Here is a 17,650-nt window from a genome sequence, read left to right on the forward strand (position 1 = left end):
ACGATGTACATCGCGACGGCAATGACATACGTGTTTGGTGTCAGCTGCATCAGTGCGATCCCGAAGTGATCCAGGACCGACCTGATGAAAGGATGGAAGGGAATCATCCCTCCACCCTTGAAGATCTCTTCGGAGATCGCAGCAAGGCCATCCGCAGGATGCTGTGACGACCGGGTGTGGTCGAGGAACACCTCTGTGCGGACGTTGTACTGTTTTTTAATCCTATCAAGCTCTTCTTGGGTGAGAACCGAGAAGACGTCAAGGGATGCGTCCGCGGGAACTTCCCGCGAGGACGAGCTGGTTCCTTCCTCGGGTCTGGATGTTGACGGTTCCATTCCAGAGTTTGCAACACCGACAGACACGGTCATTTTAGCCTTCGCATTTTGTCCCGTGCGGCGGCATGGGACAAATTCCTTAAACCCTAGCAGTAACTCGAGTTGCCACCCACGGCTCGAGTCCGACGACAGCGGCGCGTCTCTGGTGAAACACCAGGAGACCCAACGACGTTGCCCACCAACCAAACAAACAAACAAACAAAAAAAGAGAGAGAGAGAGAGAGAGAGAGAGAGGTGCAATTATGCAATTTCTTAATTAATTTCTTGAACAAAAAAAAAAAGAGGAAGAAGAAAAAGGATCTTACCTTCTGGGATGCGTGACCAAGGCCAAATTTTGTTTCAGATGTCTGAGAAGCGCCAATCGGAAAAGAAGAACTTCCGGTTTGCAAAGGCTTATCACTCGAAGCAAAAGGGATTTTGGTGGCCTCATCTGAAAAATGTGAGCTTTTATATGGACTGCGAATCAACGGTTACTACCTCTCGGAACCGAAACGACAGCCTTCTCTCTCTCCCCGCATTTAATGCGCCCCACATCGCATTAAATGCCGTGATGAGGGTCGTCGTTTCAAATGCATCGTGCAGTTAAAGCTGTCAAAACGACGTCGGGTCAGCACACAACGTATTTAATGCACCTGACAGACACTGCAGCACGTGCAGAGCGCCTGACAGCGTGGATGCAGGTTCATTGAATCTCTCCAAGGCACGGAAAAGAGTGTCCGACGAATCCAGGTCGCTAAAATGATGATTGTCAGGTCGTTTAAGCAAAAATTGTGCGAGGTTGTGCTCGCAAAAGTTCCTGTCCCGAGCTTCTTCCATTCAGGTCGAAACTACCAGAACCTCCAATCGCGGCATGACTTAGTTTCCAAGGTTCGATCCTCAAACCTTAAAAACTAGGGGACTTCTGTTATGCTTGGGAAATCAAGGGCTGACGTGGAGTCACGTGACGAAACGTGGCCTGCTCTCGTCAGAACGGTAAGCGCACGTCAGGCCTGCCAAGCGCCCTGGAGCTCCCACGTGTCCGCTTCCCTACTCCAAATCGCGTAAAATCAGCTTGGGAAATGGGCAATAGGACGTAAAGCCAGATTATGTCCTGACATTCACACCAACCCAAGGATTTAATGATGATTACACGCATTCAACTTGAGATAAGAAGAGAAAGACCCCTTCATTAGGGGGATTCGATCATTTTACATTTGAACTCTCTCTCTAAAAAAGCTTTGTATTTACTTTTCAATCCTTTGTAAGTCAGTCCGCTTTAGCGACCTGACCCACCATATCAATACAAATCAGTGGATGTAAGACTTGCTACCTTAGCATCCGAACCACTTTAAAAGCTCTCATTGCATTTATTTCATATTCATAATCCATATTCACGTGTGTTCCTTGTCCAATCAACGATGCGCAAGTGTTAATTAGTTGGTGCCTAAATCGCGCATCAACCTCTCACGCAGCCAAACTCATGGCAGCCCCTCCCCCAACAACACGTCAAAAATCCAGTAAATAAAAAAAACAACTTTTTTTCCTTCATCATAAAAATTACAAATTGATGAAAAAGGAGTACGAAAGAGAAAATAATTTACAAAAAAAAAAAGAACAGGAAGGTCAGATTTTTGTCTATTATAGTGAGTTTGTGTTTGGAAGTTAAAAGAATTTGAGATATAATTAATTTGATATTTTTATGCGAATCAAAATCAAATTTAATTTTTATATTTTTCAAATTATTTTATTGAGGGTATTTTATACTTTATAAAAAGAATCGGGGTAAGCTAACAATATTCAATAACAGCTGTTAGTTTGAGGGATTATTTTACAAGTGAAAAATTAAAGTGTCCTCAATTGTTACTAAAGCGATAACTCAGGGATAACTGAGTATTTTCTAATAATGTAACCAAATTTTTGTGTTTGTTGTTGTATTCTTGTACATGTAAAAGAAAGGTTTTGTTGAAAAAAATTTAAGTAATTTTTGATCTATTCTAGTTTTGGTCCATGTATGTTGAAAAAATTTGATGAGATTGTTTTAAAGAATTCAAATACACACACACACACACACACACACACACACACACACACGCATGCACACATCCACACCCATACCCATACCCACACAAGCACAAGCACATACATACGCATATATGCACACGTGCGCTCGTGCGTGCGCACACACACACACACACACACATATTCTTTATCAAATAAAAATAAAACTTTCATTTATTAAATAAAATAAATTAGGGGTATTTTAGTTAAAAAATAACAAGTTATTTTCCATTCTATCAACATTCCATATCAGAATAAAATAAAGTAATCTCATTATATTCATTAATAATACTTTCATTCCATTGCTCTTCATACATCATACTATCATTTCGTCAATTTTTAATTTGCAAACCAAATATAATCCTAATGTTTAAATGTATGAAAATTATAAGAATTTTAAATATATTTTTAATTATTACATGTTTATCTAAAAATTGAAAGAAATATGCGAAAAAGTTTAGAAGGGAGATATCTCCGTGATTTACTAAATACAAAGCGCGGACAGCTCAATAATAGAAGGGGCCAATGCACCAATGCCCACGGTATGAGTAAAACGGTGAGAGTGTAGAAAGAAAACGACTTCCTCCTTCCTTTTCTCTCTATTTAAACCACTCACTCTACGCGTCATTCCCACCGCTCTTTGTCTATTCCCATTTTCCAGTCTCTGGATTTCCAACAAAGTCTTTACCGCATTTCCTTCTTCTTCCTTCCTTCTTCAAGATCCATCCCAGGTACGTTTTTCTTTTCTCTCTTTTTCACTCTCTTTTTCGCATTTTAGATTTTGGGTTATTTATTTCATGAACATTTTTTTTATCTATTGTTTATCTCAGATTTCATGCTTTTATTCTTTGTTTGTAATGTAATGGATTCTACATTCCTTATCATGTTAAATTCTGATATAAAGTTACAGAAAACCAGAATTTTAAATCTTGTATATTGTTTTAATTGCGGCTCAATTAACTATAAAGATGCTTTCCAATTAACCCCATTTTCACTTAAGGATCTTGTTGAGTTAGATTTAGTTTGTTTTGATTTTCAGTTAAAAAATAGTAGAAAATCTTTGTTCATTTCTTGATAACAAAACAAAGGGTTTTTTTTCTTAAATTTTATTCATTTAGCTTATAGTTTCTGTTAGAGTTGTTGATTTGTAACGGCTTTGCAATCTTTCTGCAGATCTTATACAATGACTATGAGTAATGGTAATGAACACCTAGTGGCTTGTAATGGAGAAGCGAAAACTAACAAACCCTTCAAGATCTTCGTGGGTTATGATCCACGCGAGGATCTTGCTTATCAGGTATGTCGCCATTCAATCTTGAAGCGCTCGTCCATTCCTGTTGAAATTACACCCATTGTGCAGTCAGATCTTCGGAAAAAAGGCCTATACTGGCGTGAACGAGGCCAAACTGAGAGTACTGAGTTCTCCTTCTCTCGGTTCTTGACCCCTTACTTAGCTGATTATGATGGTTGGGCTATGTTTGTTGATTGCGATTTTCTTTACTTAACTGATGTCAAAGAATTGAGAGACTTGATTGATGATAAGTATGCTATTATGTGTGTACATCATGATTATACACCTAAAGAAACCACAAAAATGGATGGGGCAGTGCAAACTGTGTATCCAAGGAAAAATTGGTCTTCGATGGTGTTGTATAATTGTGGCCACCCGAAAAATAAGGTGTTGACACCTGAAGTTGTGAACACACAAACGGGTGCATTTCTTCATAGGTTTCAGTGGCTTGAAGATGAAGAAATTGGGTCTGTCCCGTTTCTGTGGAATTTTCTTGAGGGGCATAACAGGATTGTTGAGAATGATCCCACTACATTTCCAAAGGCGATACATTACACTCGTGGAGGACCATGGTTTGAGGCCTGGAAGAATTGTGAGTTTGCGGATCTTTGGTTAAATGAGATGGAGGAGTACATGAAGGAAAGTAAGAAGATGATTGAGAATTAAATAGTACCAATTGGTTCCGAATAAGATTTAGTTTCCAGATTTACTAGTAATATTGACTTGTGTCTTGCTTATTCTTTGTTTCTGAATCCAATATTTGTATTCTTTGTTTTGATTGCTCTCCTGTGGAGAGTTGAGTAATCCTTTGGAATAATTGCTACATAGGTGCCGCTCGCTCGCATATTCCTTATATATATGTATGTATGTAATGCTTCATTGTTTATTTGTCTAAATACGACATGTCGTTTTTACTTAATAGATTGTAAATCAAATCAATTTATAATTTGTGAAAGTTATTTGCCTTCTCTTTCTAGTAATATGTTATTGGCTTGGTAATTGTGTCTTTGAATAGGACTTGTTTGAGTGCTATCTGTTTGAAGGTAAGCTTTAGTTTTTTTGATTCCTTTCCCTTCTTTAGTCGGTTTACTTTTGGTTTTTGCTTCTTCATTTGGGGCATCTTGGGACCTTTACAGTAACGGAAAGCTTCTGGTGGCTACTGGTAAACCATTTGGTTCAAATTTGTAGCTTCAAATACTTGTTTGATGCTGGGAACTCAGGATGAAAACAACGAAGTTAATGACTCAATTAGTTCAAAATTTCTCAAACGCATGTTGATATCTGAATGCTAAATTATCTGATATTTAATATTGCAGGTTAACAAGATGTAAGAGAGAATAAAAATTCAAGAGAAAAACGGGTTTGGGTAGTGTAAACCATAAGTAATCAGTGATTGAAAAGCTTCACATGCAAGTAACATGTGATGCCAGTTCTTCAATTGATTATTGAAAGCAAATGGGTGGTTGTTTTAAAGCTAGTTTTAATAAGTTCCTGGAAGAGCCTTTAATTTTCTTTGTTCATTTGTTTAACTCATTTATGTGGAACAATCCATGGGTATGGGTCTTGGAAGCATTACATTCTTTGCTTGTATCAAGGGATAGGTTCTTAATTTCTTTTTCTCTTTCTTTTTTCTGCACTACTTAATGGGGTTTATAGTCTCAAGTCCACGCATCTCTCTTGTATACTATTTCATAAGGTTGTATCCTTACATAGCACAAACGGAGAATCTCAGTCCAACTATTTGGTCTATATATGAGGTATAGCCCAACTCCTATCCATGTTTGTACAATAGCTCTTTGGGCTATTGGGCAAATGGAGTGGGTTCAGTTGTCCCATGCCCAACCCAATTCTATTTGCGGCTAACCCACCCCACCCACGCCACCCCGATAGCCCTAACTAAGATTAAAATTAAATTTCATCATGAGAACAAGGCTATTCCTTCTTCTTCTTTTTTATTTTACAAACAACATTTGAATAAAAGTAAAAAAAAAATTTCATTACTCTAAGATTTAAATTCAACAAGTTTAAACTCTTAATAGAAAGTCATTTTTGTTTTCTTTTTGTTTGATAAAGTGGTGTGTTTTTGCTCCAATGCCAGTCCCATCGAGCCTAGACAACAACAATCTGTTGTAATCTGTTGGTTCCATTGGATTCAAGACATGCCATTTACTCGTAGAAGGTGATTGAAACTTTCATTGCCTTCTACAGCCAAATAAAGTGTCGAGATATGATGAAACCATCATATTCAAATAGAATGTCACCGTTTTGTCTTGATTCAACTGCCGATGGTGCAAGCGCGCTAACTTTTATGGTGTTGATCACTGGTTCACTGTCAATTGACCAACATTGACTGTCGCTTGACCTATGGTTGACTGATGACAATGATGAATTTAATATTTTTTAAATTTATTGATATATTTATTATATTATATTAAATTTCTATTTAAGTTTATTTTGTAATTAGAAGAAAATGTATATTTATTGGTAATCCTTTTGGTAAAAGTGCTATTGTGTATTTGATATTGAGCCTCGTAAAATATTCACTAGTTGAAATGCTGTTTCTCGCAAAAACAACATTTTTCTTTACAGTTAAACAAGATTATTCCCATGACATGAATGATGGTCCAGCTCCAGTCTTACCTAACTTCCTCAGTAATTTTAGTTTCAACTACAAGACATTAGTAGATCTACTTGATCTCGTCAGCTATATATTTGGTTGAGAGATTGTCATTGTTCCTTCATTAGGATTGTATCATCTCCATCTTCCGGATCGACACTGAACCATGTCAAAAGGTACTCGTTTTCCCTTTTTCTAATTTTGTTTCTTATAAAAATTTGTCTCTATTACAAATATTATATGCGACATGCGTTAACTGCAAAAGACATTACTTCGGTGAGTTTTTGCACCTTAAAAATGTAGACAATTTCATGTATTAATTCCAGCTTCCAATGTTGACTAGACAAGTCAACGTTTATTTTGTATGCAGGATTTTGAAATTCTGGGAATTGCTTGGAAAGGAAGTGTGTACATTGGATGTTGGACTTCGAGTTTTATGCTATGAGACAGCTAAAATTGTTTATTTTGATGTGTCAAAACTTGCATCTACCCTAAACAAAGAAAAAAGAATCTTTATTAGACTCTTCCAAGCGAAGTTTTCCTTCACCCATTTCATCATAACTCCACTGCAGAATCAAACAAGTTTGAAACTAATAGAGTACAAAAAATATGATGGTCTCTACTAAGCTGATGTCTAAAACTATTCGGACTCCAATTGTAAAGAAAATTCTGAGCTGTCTTCTATTGATCCTTGCTGGGTTTCTTCAGAAGTTTCCATATATAACATCTCATCTCTCATTTGCTGAGGCTCTTGGTCGATTTCCAAACTACTTTGAGATCTTATCGATCCTTCAAGCTCGGTAACCACCTCTTTCATAGTAGGCCTCTTTTTCCCATTCAATCTCAAACATCTCACTGCAAGCTCCACAATAGATTGAATATCTTCCTCCCTTGCTTCTGTAGCCACTCTTGGATCTAAAATCTCAAGTAGTTGGTTGTCCTTTAATAGTTCAATAAAGTCTGCAACCAGGTTTCTCTCTTTTGCTCTATCACACACACATATTCTTTATCAAATAAAAATAAAACTTTCATTTATTAAATAAAATAAATTAGGGGTATTTTAGTTAAAAAATAACAAGTTATTTTCCATTCTATCAACATTCCATATCAGAATAAAATAAAGTAATCTCATTATATTCATTAATAATACTTTCATTCCATTGCTCTTCATACATCATACTATCATTTCGTCAATTTTTAATTTGCAAACCAAATATAATCCTAATGTTTAAATGTATGAAAATTATAAGAATTTTAAATATATTTTTAATTATTACATGTTTATCTAAAAATTGAAAGAAATATGCGAAAAAGTTTAGAAGGGAGATATCTCCGTGATTTACTAAATACAAAGCGCGGACAGCTCAATAATAGAAGGGGCCAATGCACCAATGCCCACGGTATGAGTAAAACGGTGAGAGTGTAGAAAGAAAACGACTTCCTCCTTCCTTTTCTCTCTATTTAAACCACTCACTCTACGCGTCATTCCCACCGCTCTTTGTCTATTCCCATTTTCCAGTCTCTGGATTTCCAACAAAGTCTTTACCGCACTTCCTTCCTTCTTCAAGATCCATCCCAGGTACGTTTTTCTTTTCTCTCTTTTTCACTCTCTTTTTCGCATTTTAGATTTTGGGTTATTTATTTCATGAACATTTTTTTATCTATTGTTTATCTCAGATTTCATGCTTTTATTCTTTGTTTGTAATGTAATGGATTCTACATTCCTTATCATGTTAAATTCTGATATAAAGTTACAGAAAACCAGAATTTTAAATCTTGTATATTGTTTTAATTGCGGCTCAATTAACTATAAAGATGCTTTCCAATTAACCCCATTTTCACTTAAGGATCTTGTTGAGTTAGATTTAGTTTGTTTTGATTTTCAGTTAAAAAATAGTAGAAAATCTTTGTTCATTTCTTGATAACAAAACAAAGGGTTTTTTTTCTTAAATTTTATTTATTTAGCTTATAGTTTCTGTTAGAGTTGTTGATTTGTAACGGCTTTGCAATCTTTCTGCAGATCTTATACAATGACTATGAGTAATGGTAATGAACACCTAGTGGCTTGTAATGGAGAAGCGAAAACTAACAAACCCTTCAAGATCTTCGTGGGTTATGATCCACGCGAGGATCTTGCTTATCAGGTATGTCGCCATTCAATCTTGAAGCGCTCGTCCATTCCTGTTGAAATTACACCCATTGTGCAGTCAGATCTTCGGAAAAAAGGCCTATACTGGCGTGAACGAGGCCAAACTGAGAGTACTGAGTTCTCCTTCTCTCGGTTCTTGACCCCTTACTTAGCTGATTATGATGGTTGGGCTATGTTTGTTGATTGCGATTTTCTTTACTTAACTGATGTCAAAGAATTGAGAGACTTGATTGATGATAAGTATGCTATTATGTGTGTACATCATGATTATACACCTAAAGAAACCACAAAAATGGATGGGGCAGTGCAAACTGTGTATCCAAGGAAAAATTGGTCTTCGATGGTGTTGTATAATTGTGGCCACCCGAAAAATAAGGTGTTGACACCTGAAGTTGTGAACACACAAACGGGTGCATTTCTTCATAGGTTTCAGTGGCTTGAAGATGAAGAAATTGGGTCTGTCCCGTTTCTGTGGAATTTTCTTGAGGGGCATAACAGGATTGTTGAGAATGATCCCACTACATTTCCAAAGGCGATACATTACACTCGTGGAGGACCATGGTTTGAGGCCTGGAAGAATTGTGAGTTTGCGGATCTTTGGTTAAATGAGATGGAGGAGTACATGAAGGAAAGTAAGAAGATGATTGAGAATTAAATAGTACCAATTGGTTCCGAATAAGATTTAGTTTCCAGATTTACTAGTAATATTGACTTGTGTCTTGCTTATTCTTTGTTTCTGAATCCAATATTTGTATTCTTTGTTTTGATTGCTCTCCTGTGGAGAGTTGAGTAATCCTTTGGAATAATTGCTACATAGGTGCCGCTCGCTCGCATATTCCTTATATATATGTATGTATGTAATGCTTCATTGTTTATTTGTCTAAATACGACATGTCGTTTTTACTTAATAGATTGTAAATCAAATCAATTTATAATTTGTGAAAGTTATTTGCCTTCTCTTTCTAGTAATATGTTATTGGCTTGGTAATTGTGTCTTTGAATAGGACTTGTTTGAGTGCTATCTGTTTGAAGGTAAGCTTTAGTTTTTTTGATTCCTTTCCCTTCTTTAGTCGGTTTACTTTTGGTTTTTGCTTCTTCATTTGGGGCATCTTGGGACCTTTACAGTAACGGAAAGCTTCTGGTGGCTACTGGTAAACCATTTGGTTCAAATTTGTAGCTTCAAATACTTGTTTGATGCTGGGAACTCAGGATGAAAACAACGAAGTTAATGACTCAATTAGTTCAAAATTTCTCAAACGCATGTTGATATCTGAATGCTAAATTATCTGATATTTAATATTGCAGGTTAACAAGATGTAAGAGAGAATAAAAATTCAAGAGAAAAACGGGTTTGGGTAGTGTAAACCATAAGTAATCAGTGATTGAAAAGCTTCACATGCAAGTAACATGTGATGCCAGTTCTTCAATTGATTATTGAAAGCAAATGGGTGGTTGTTTTAAAGCTAGTTTTAATAAGTTCCTGGAAGAGCCTTTAATTTTCTTTGTTCATTTGTTTAACTCATTTATGTGGAACAATCCATGGGTATGGGTCTTGGAAGCATTACATTCTTTGCTTGTATCAAGGGATAGGTTCTTAATTTCTTTTTCTCTTTCTTTTTTCTGCACTACTTAATGGGGTTTATAGTCTCAAGTCCACGCATCTCTCTTGTATACTATTTCATAAGGTTGTATCCTTACATAGCACAAACGGAGAATCTCAGTCCAACTATTTGGTCTATATATGAGGTATAGCCCAACTCCTATCCATGTTTGTACAATAGCTCTTTGGGCTATTGGGCAAATGGAGTGGGTTCAGTTGTCCCATGCCCAACCCAATTCTATTTGCGGCTAACCCACCCCACCCACGCCACCCCGATAGCCCTAACTAAGATTAAAATTAAATTTCATCATGAGAACAAGGCTATTCCTTCTTCTTCTTTTTTATTTTACAAACAACATTTGAATAAAAGTAAAAAAAAAATTTCATTACTCTAAGATTTAAATTCAACAAGTTTAAACTCTTAATAGAAAGTCATTTTTGTTTTCTTTTTGTTTGATAAAGTGGTGTGTTTTTGCTCCAATGCCAGTCCCATCGAGCCTAGACAACAACAATCTGTTGTAATCTGTTGGTTCCATTGGATTCAAGACATGCCATTTACTCGTAGAAGGTGATTGAAACTTTCATTGCCTTCTACAGCCAAATAAAGTGTCGAGATATGATGAAACCATCATATTCAAATAGAATGTCACCGTTTTGTCTTGATTCAACTGCCGATGGTGCAAGCGCGCTAACTTTTATGGTGTTGATCACTGGTTCACTGTCAATTGACCAACATTGACTGTCGCTTGACCTATGGTTGACTGATGACAATGATGAATTTAATATTTTTTAAATTTATTGATATATTTATTATATTATATTAAATTTCTATTTAAGTTTATTTTGTAATTAGAAGAAAATGTATATTTATTGGTAATCCTTTTGGTAAAAGTGCTATTGTGTATTTGATATTGAGCCTCGTAAAATATTCACTAGTTGAAATGCTGTTTCTCGCAAAAACAACATTTTTCTTTACAGTTAAACAAGATTATTCCCATGACATGAATGATGGTCCAGCTCCAGTCTTACCTAACTTCCTCAGTAATTTTAGTTTCAACTACAAGACATTAGTAGATCTACTTGATCTCGTCAGCTATATATTTGGTTGAGAGATTGTCATTGTTCCTTCATTAGGATTGTATCATCTCCATCTTCCGGATCGACACTGAACCATGTCAAAAGGTACTCGTTTTCCCTTTTTCTAATTTTGTTTCTTATAAAAATTTGTCTCTATTACAAATATTATATGCGACATGCGTTAACTGCAAAAGACATTACTTCGGTGAGTTTTTGCACCTTAAAAATGTAGACAATTTCATGTATTAATTCCAGCTTCCAATGTTGACTAGACAAGTCAACGTTTATTTTGTATGCAGGATTTTGAAATTCTGGGAATTGCTTGGAAAGGAAGTGTGTACATTGGATGTTGGACTTCGAGTTTTATGCTATGAGACAGCTAAAATTGTTTATTTTGATGTGTCAAAACTTGCATCTACCCTAAACAAAGAAAAAAGAATCTTTATTAGACTCTTCCAAGCGAAGTTTTCCTTCACCCATTTCATCATAACTCCACTGCAGAATCAAACAAGTTTGAAACTAATAGAGTACAAAAAATATGATGGTCTCTACTAAGCTGATGTCTAAAACTATTTGGACTCCAATTGTAAAGAAAATTCTGAGCTGTCTTCTATTGATCCTTGCTGGGTTTCTTCAGAAGTTTCCATATATAACATCTCATCTCTCATTTGCTGAGGCTCTTGGTCGATTTCCAAACTACTTTGAGATCTTATCAATCCTTCAAGCTCGGTAACCACCTCTTTCATAGTAGGCCTCTTTTTCCCATTAAATCTCAAACATCTCACTGCAAGCTCCACAATAGATTGAATATCTTCCTCCCTTGCTTCTGTAGCCACTCTTGGATCTAAAATCTCAAGTAGTTGGTTGTCCTTTAATAGTTCAATAAAGTCTGCAACCAGGTTTCTCTCTTTTGCTCTAGCAAAGGAGATTGGTGTTTTACCCGTCACGAGCTCTACAAGCACAACTCCGAAACTATACACATCACTTTTATCTGTGAATTGACTTGATTGGAAGTACTCAGGGTCCAAGTATCCAAAAATTCCTTGAACTGCTGTGGTTATGTGAGTTTTATCATTTGGAATAGACCTCGATGTACCAAAATCAGACACTTTTGCACTATACTTATCATCCAGGAGTATCTTGGAAGATTTGATGTCGCGATGAAAGATTGGAATTGAGGCTGCAGAATGCATATAAGCTAATGCTCCTGCAACTTCACAAGCGATTCTAACTCGATCGTCCCACGAAAGTGAAGATTCTTGACCTTGATGATCATCATGATCACTAATATGGTGGAAAAGTGTTCCATTAGCAATGAACTCGTATACTAGGACTGGTACCTCAGTCTCCAGGCAACAACCTAGAAGCTTCACAATGTTTCGATGGTTAATTTGAGATAAAATTACAACTTCATTGATAAATTGCTCAATCTGGCTTTTAAAAACTGCTTTTGATATTTTCACCGCAACTATGCTACCATCAGTTAACATCCCTTTGTACACAGTGCCGAATACTCCCTGCCCAAGAACCCGATTCTGGTTGTAGTTGTCTGTCGCCCTTTTAAGCTCCTCAGCTGTAAATATTTTAGCTCTTTCGCTACTTCCATAGGATGACAAACGTTGCTGCAGCAAGACGCCACCATTTTGCTTAAACAACCTCTCCTTTCGCCGTCTGTATCTTCTATTCTTTAAAAATCTGTACAACATGTACCCCGAGAGACACACACACAGCAATCCCAATCCAATTCCAATACCTAATATAGTGACCAGTTTGACTGGAAATTTTTTACCACGAGGTTTGCAATTGGGTCCCTCTTGACTTCCATCTGCAAGGAAACCATTGAGACAATGGCAAAAGAATTTCTCCGGACTTGTAGCACAGCTCTTGCTTTTCAGTGGAATCAAAAGAGTCGTAAACATTTCGAATGTAGTTTTCTGACACAATCTCGTTTGCCTCCTGAATGCTTTGTCTATCAACTCCAAAATAATTTGCTATCCTTCCATAGGTTTCACCCGATCCCACAATATAAGTGAGCAAGGATGTCACCCCGTTTGCCGACTGGTTTGCATTTGGACAGGCACATTTTAGCGGAACCATCAGCTGTAAACGCGTTTCAAAATTCTGTTCGTCGTGGTAGTTCCCCATCGTGAGAGCCTGGCAGGTGGTGAGGCCCTGGTAAGTTTCAGTGGCTATAGCATAATAAGTTTCGTTCTTGTTTTTGATTGTGTAAGGTGTTTTGTGCTCATAGAGAGTAGCAGAGCACGAACAAGAGACGGGAACTATGACTAATTTTCCATGGCGGATCTTGTCTTTGCGCGAGATATTATTGATGAGGGCAGTACTGGAGGCCTCAGAGCCTAAAAGGTGGGCAATACTGATGGGTGAATCATAAGGTGACTTGGATATAAAGCTCACAAAGGACTGGCATGACTTTTGAAGATCATTGCAGAAATACAATTTTGATACGGAAGAGCTCTCGCTGCAATTTTGCGGGTCCTTAATCTCATATGTTTCTTGACAGTTTGATGGTTGATAGAGTAGATTCATAAAGAGGAAGATTGAGAGGAAAAAGAAGGAATACTGCTACATGGTTTTTTGAATTTTCTTCTTGCATTAATTTGGATTTTCTTTAGAGCTAGCTAAGTGGTGATTTTCTTTAGTGGTTATGATAAAAAAACTTATAAGGAAAGTCCAACCAAAAAACCCGGAGAAAGTATTGTTAATTTGTTTTCTCTATATATTTTTTATCCAACACATTCCGCCAGTCAAATTTGGATGGCCTTGCAAACCGGGTGACTTTGAACAGCTAGTATTATTTGACTATTAATTGATTTTTGAGGGAATCTTTGACTAAATCAGTGGAATTAAATGGAGTTATATTGCACAAAAAGTTTGGGTGAAACTTTTTGCTTAGAACTGAATTATTTAATTGAATCGTACAACTAGACAAAATTTATAAAAATTAACAACTCAAAATTCACGTAAAATTATTATTTTATTCATTGTTTTTTATTTGATTATATGACTCAGTTATAAATATAATGGTTATGTTTGGCTTAGTATTTTTATCTATATTCTGGATCCTATTCTCTAAATAATGTTTGGCACATTATTCCAGAAATATTACTCTATTTTTTTAATTACTTTTAGACCCTATAAGATTATTAATTTCACTAAATACCCCCTAAAAAAAAGTTTAAAAATTAACAAAAACACCCCCATCAACCCAACTTGTCAGATTCTAGCAACCACTGTCGGTGATAGCCGGAATCTGTACAACGGCCTAACTTCCGACCAGAAATGGCCGGAAGTTCACCAATGTGGCCTTCACCTTTGGCCGTCGTTGACCGAAAACGACAGCCACATCTTTGGCCGTCGATGTCCATAACAGACCATAGATCTGGCCTTTTTCGACCAGATCCACCATGGATCTGGTCGAAAAAGGCCATAACGACGTGTTACGGCACAGATCCGACCGGTCTGTGCTGTAACAAAATTTTTCAGCCAGATTCCGGCGGTGGTGGCTGGAATCTGACACTGCAGGTGGTGGGGGTGTTTTTATCATTTTATCTGTTAGGGTCTTTAATTAAATTAGTAAACATAAGGGTTTTTTTACAAATTTTTAAAATTTACCTCGTAATACTCCCCTATCCAATAACCTAATACTATCTTCAAAATCCTATCCAAAATACTAAACCAAACGCACCCAATATTGCTTGAAAAATAATCGAATTATAATACCACTGAAAATTACATCAATGTGCGAAAAAAATCTATATATAATTTTCTCGGTTAGACTCTTGTAGATTTCTTTTTGAAATTGGCTTGCTAATTTTATTCTCTAAATTAATAGAAATAAACGGAGTTATGCTTTACAGTTTATTGAATGTTTGGATAAACAATAAATTTAATTTTTGCAATTGATATCCGTTGAATTTTTGCCAGTGTATATGGTTTATTGAATCTGACGAAAATATGGTTGACTTGTGTTTGATGTCATTGATATTATTGTGTAAAGAGAGGCTTAGCAATGTGCAAAAAGAGCTAGAGAGCTAAAGACGTGGAATGCGATGATTGTGCCCTGATTCAAGAGTGCTATGATCCCAGGATAATTCCATAATTGCCATAATCTTGGCTTGATTCATGGCTTGACTCATGTGATTGTAGTTTATTATTATCCCTGATTTCATGCAATTACATTGATTGTATTACCATTCTTACATTTGTAAACTTGTATAAATTGGACAAGATACAACAAAGAAATATACAGAAAAAATTCTTTCTTATATTTATCTTCTAGGCATTCTCAAGCATCTCTTATTTCTCTGCCTCTGTTGCCTCTCTCACCATACTCTGACATGGTATCAGAGCCTTGCAACTTTACCAAGCTTTCGCTCCTTTAATTTTCTTCTGTCCCTCCAAAAGCAAACATAAAATCTATCAATTGTTTTTTTTCTTTCAAAATACAAACACTCGGTTACTAGAACCAATATTCCAGAAAAAACTACAACCAATTTCTAGAAAGTTATCAGCTCAACCACTCAAATGGCGCGCGCACACACACACACACACACATTGTAGAACAAGCCCACAATGAACCACCTCCAAATCCAAACCCAAGAAATCCAGGCCCAGGCCCAGGCCTAAATGGCCTAAACCCTACAAACCCTACAACAGGCCCAAACCAATTTCCTTTTGGTATACCGAGTTACAACCTAGATAACTTAGATCCAACTCAGCCATACCCATTCACCTTCCAAATGGTTCCACTCGTCGGTCACCGCCCTGAACCAGGTGATGTTCTTTTCTCACTAGCTTCTGATGGACCAGAAATTACCCTCATCAAACAGCAATTAATCAGATTTGATAACTATTTAACCTGGACAAAAGATTTTCAGTGAGCCCTCCTCACCAAAGATAAGGAAAGGTTTTCGACAGCACAATCCCACCACCACCTCTTGAATCACCTCTTCATCATCACTAAAAGAGGTGCAATATGCCGGTGAGGTCATGACTAAGCAACTCTTTGTCTCCAGAAGTGGTGGTTGGATTGCCGCCGACTGAAATAGCTGTAGAAATGTGGACAAATATTAGAGACATGTATTAGCAAAAATCTACACAATCCGGCAACAACTTGCTGAAATCAGCCAAGGTAATGCAACCATGACTTAGTATTTTAACAAACTTTCTACCGTATGGCACGAACTCGATTCTACCGAAGAAAAACTTGAGGGACCACTAGCAACCCTCACACAATTTCAAAGGATTCGCGATAAAGAATGGCTCAACTGTTTTCTACTTGGTCTCAACGAGACTTTTCTGCCTTTTAGAACACAAATCTTGGCCGTTGCAACAATGCTTGATCTTCATCGGATTTTTTAGTTGGCTGTGCAAGAGGAGAGCCAATGCCGAGTCATCATGAATAACCCTTGATCTGGAGAGGCTATCGTTTTTGTTGGCACATGCACGAACGATTTGCCTTCTCTGGTTTCAGAGAAAAGTTTTGAGAATGAGCGGCTAGGTTTCAAAAATCCTTCACAAGCCTCTTTTTTATATGAAGGAACCAAAGGCCCAGATCAGCTGCTTCAATCCAACGGTCAAAATCTGATCTCTCTTCTCCAAGGATCAAACGACCCTTATGCTACCACGTCACAGAGGGGTCAACCGGGTCAAACAAGCATAAAGGATCCAATTGGCAAAATGGGCCCAATGGGTCAAACTGGTCAAATGGGCCCAGATCCAACAAAACCCAAAAAAACGAGTTATTTTGTGAATACTGCAAGAGACGGAATCATACCCAGGATAAATGCTGGAAATTATATAGGTGTCCCAACAACAAGGACAAATAGGGAAATCCATTTGTTCATCAAGTCAACGCTATTCCTGTTGGAAATCCAATTTCTGCACCAATAATTAGCATGGAACAATACAATCAACTGCTTCAAAAGATGAATCAAATTCTACAAACACCCTCGGCTTCCTATGTAGGTACATCTTTTTGCTTAAATTCAATTAAAGATGATATTTGGATTATTGATTCAGGGGCTAGCGATCATATCATTAGTAACCCAAATTTTTTCGCTCATAAATCCACTACATCATCCATTTCCATTTGTATGCCGAACACGAATATTGCACCTGCCACACATATAGGAACTGTTCACCTTAGTAAACAACTAATCCTTAAGAATGTCCTTTTTGTTCCAGCTTTCCAATTCAACCTCATTTTTGTCTCCAAAATTTGCACTGATAACCACTATCTTTTAAAATTTCTCTCTAATACATGTGAATTTTAGGACCCTTCGACTAAGACACTGATGAGCTTGGGTAGAGTCATTAATGGCTTGTATTACTAGATCCCTGATAGTTCTTCTAGTGAATTTCAAAACTACCCTATTGTATTACAAATAATAAATCTGTTCATTATAATACAAATATCAATAAAAAATCTTTTATTTCCATCAAAGACTAGGTCATAGTGCATCCATTCCTCAACCAAAATGTCCAATATGCCCTATAGCAAAACAATCTCGCACCACTTTTC

At 36.8% G+C, this 17,650-nt stretch overlaps 3 protein-coding genes and 1 long non-coding RNA gene across 4 annotated transcripts; 2 read left to right on the forward strand and 2 right to left on the reverse strand.

The window, feature by feature from the left end:
* Positions 1 to 2,923: 2,923 nt before the first annotated feature.
* On the forward strand, positions 2,924 to 4,584 carry LOC116122970 (protein CDI). Its single transcript, XM_031408775.1, has 2 exons — positions 2,924 to 3,103; positions 3,546 to 4,584. The coding sequence occupies exon 2, from the start codon at positions 3,556 to 3,558 to the stop codon at positions 4,327 to 4,329; it is 774 nt and encodes a 257-aa protein (XP_031264635.1). The 5' UTR covers positions 2,924 to 3,103; positions 3,546 to 3,555; the 3' UTR covers positions 4,330 to 4,584.
* Positions 4,585 to 7,685: 3,101 nt separating this feature from the next.
* On the forward strand, positions 7,686 to 9,339 carry LOC116122960 (protein CDI). Its single transcript, XM_031408766.1, has 2 exons — positions 7,686 to 7,859; positions 8,301 to 9,339. Exon 2 carries the CDS (start codon positions 8,311 to 8,313, stop codon positions 9,082 to 9,084), a length of 774 nt encoding a protein of 257 aa, XP_031264626.1. The 5' UTR covers positions 7,686 to 7,859; positions 8,301 to 8,310; the 3' UTR covers positions 9,085 to 9,339.
* A 2,336-nt stretch (positions 9,340 to 11,675) lies between these two features.
* LOC116123026 (wall-associated receptor kinase-like 1) lies at positions 11,676 to 13,722 on the reverse strand. The gene is given in 2 exon segments (XM_031408819.1): positions 11,676 to 13,020; positions 13,022 to 13,722. Coding segments are annotated over 2 exon segments (1,977 nt in total). The 5' UTR covers positions 13,654 to 13,722.
* Positions 13,723 to 15,544: 1,822 nt separating this feature from the next.
* Positions 15,545 to 16,617, reverse strand: LOC116122981. The gene is made up of 2 exons (XR_004126979.1): positions 16,299 to 16,617; positions 15,545 to 16,175 (listed from the first exon to the last, which is right to left on the reverse strand). It is a non-coding gene; the product is annotated as an uncharacterized LOC116122981 (long non-coding RNA).
* Positions 16,618 to 17,650: the final 1,033 nt, after the last annotated feature.

Source organism: Pistacia vera, unplaced genomic scaffold (genome assembly GCF_008641045.1).
Source record: "Pistacia vera cultivar Batoury unplaced genomic scaffold, PisVer_v2 Contig1026, whole genome shotgun sequence".
In the NCBI taxonomy this organism is placed as follows: Eukaryota; Viridiplantae; Streptophyta; class Magnoliopsida; order Sapindales; family Anacardiaceae; genus Pistacia; species Pistacia vera.

Excerpts from the sequence above, each read along its gene's own strand:
- LOC116122970 (XM_031408775.1), top strand. The coding sequence starts at position 3,556 with ATGACTATGAGTAATGGTAATGAACACCTAGTGGCTTGTAATGGAGAA.
- LOC116122960 (XM_031408766.1), top strand. The coding sequence starts at position 8,311 with ATGACTATGAGTAATGGTAATGAACACCTAGTGGCTTGTAATGGAGAA.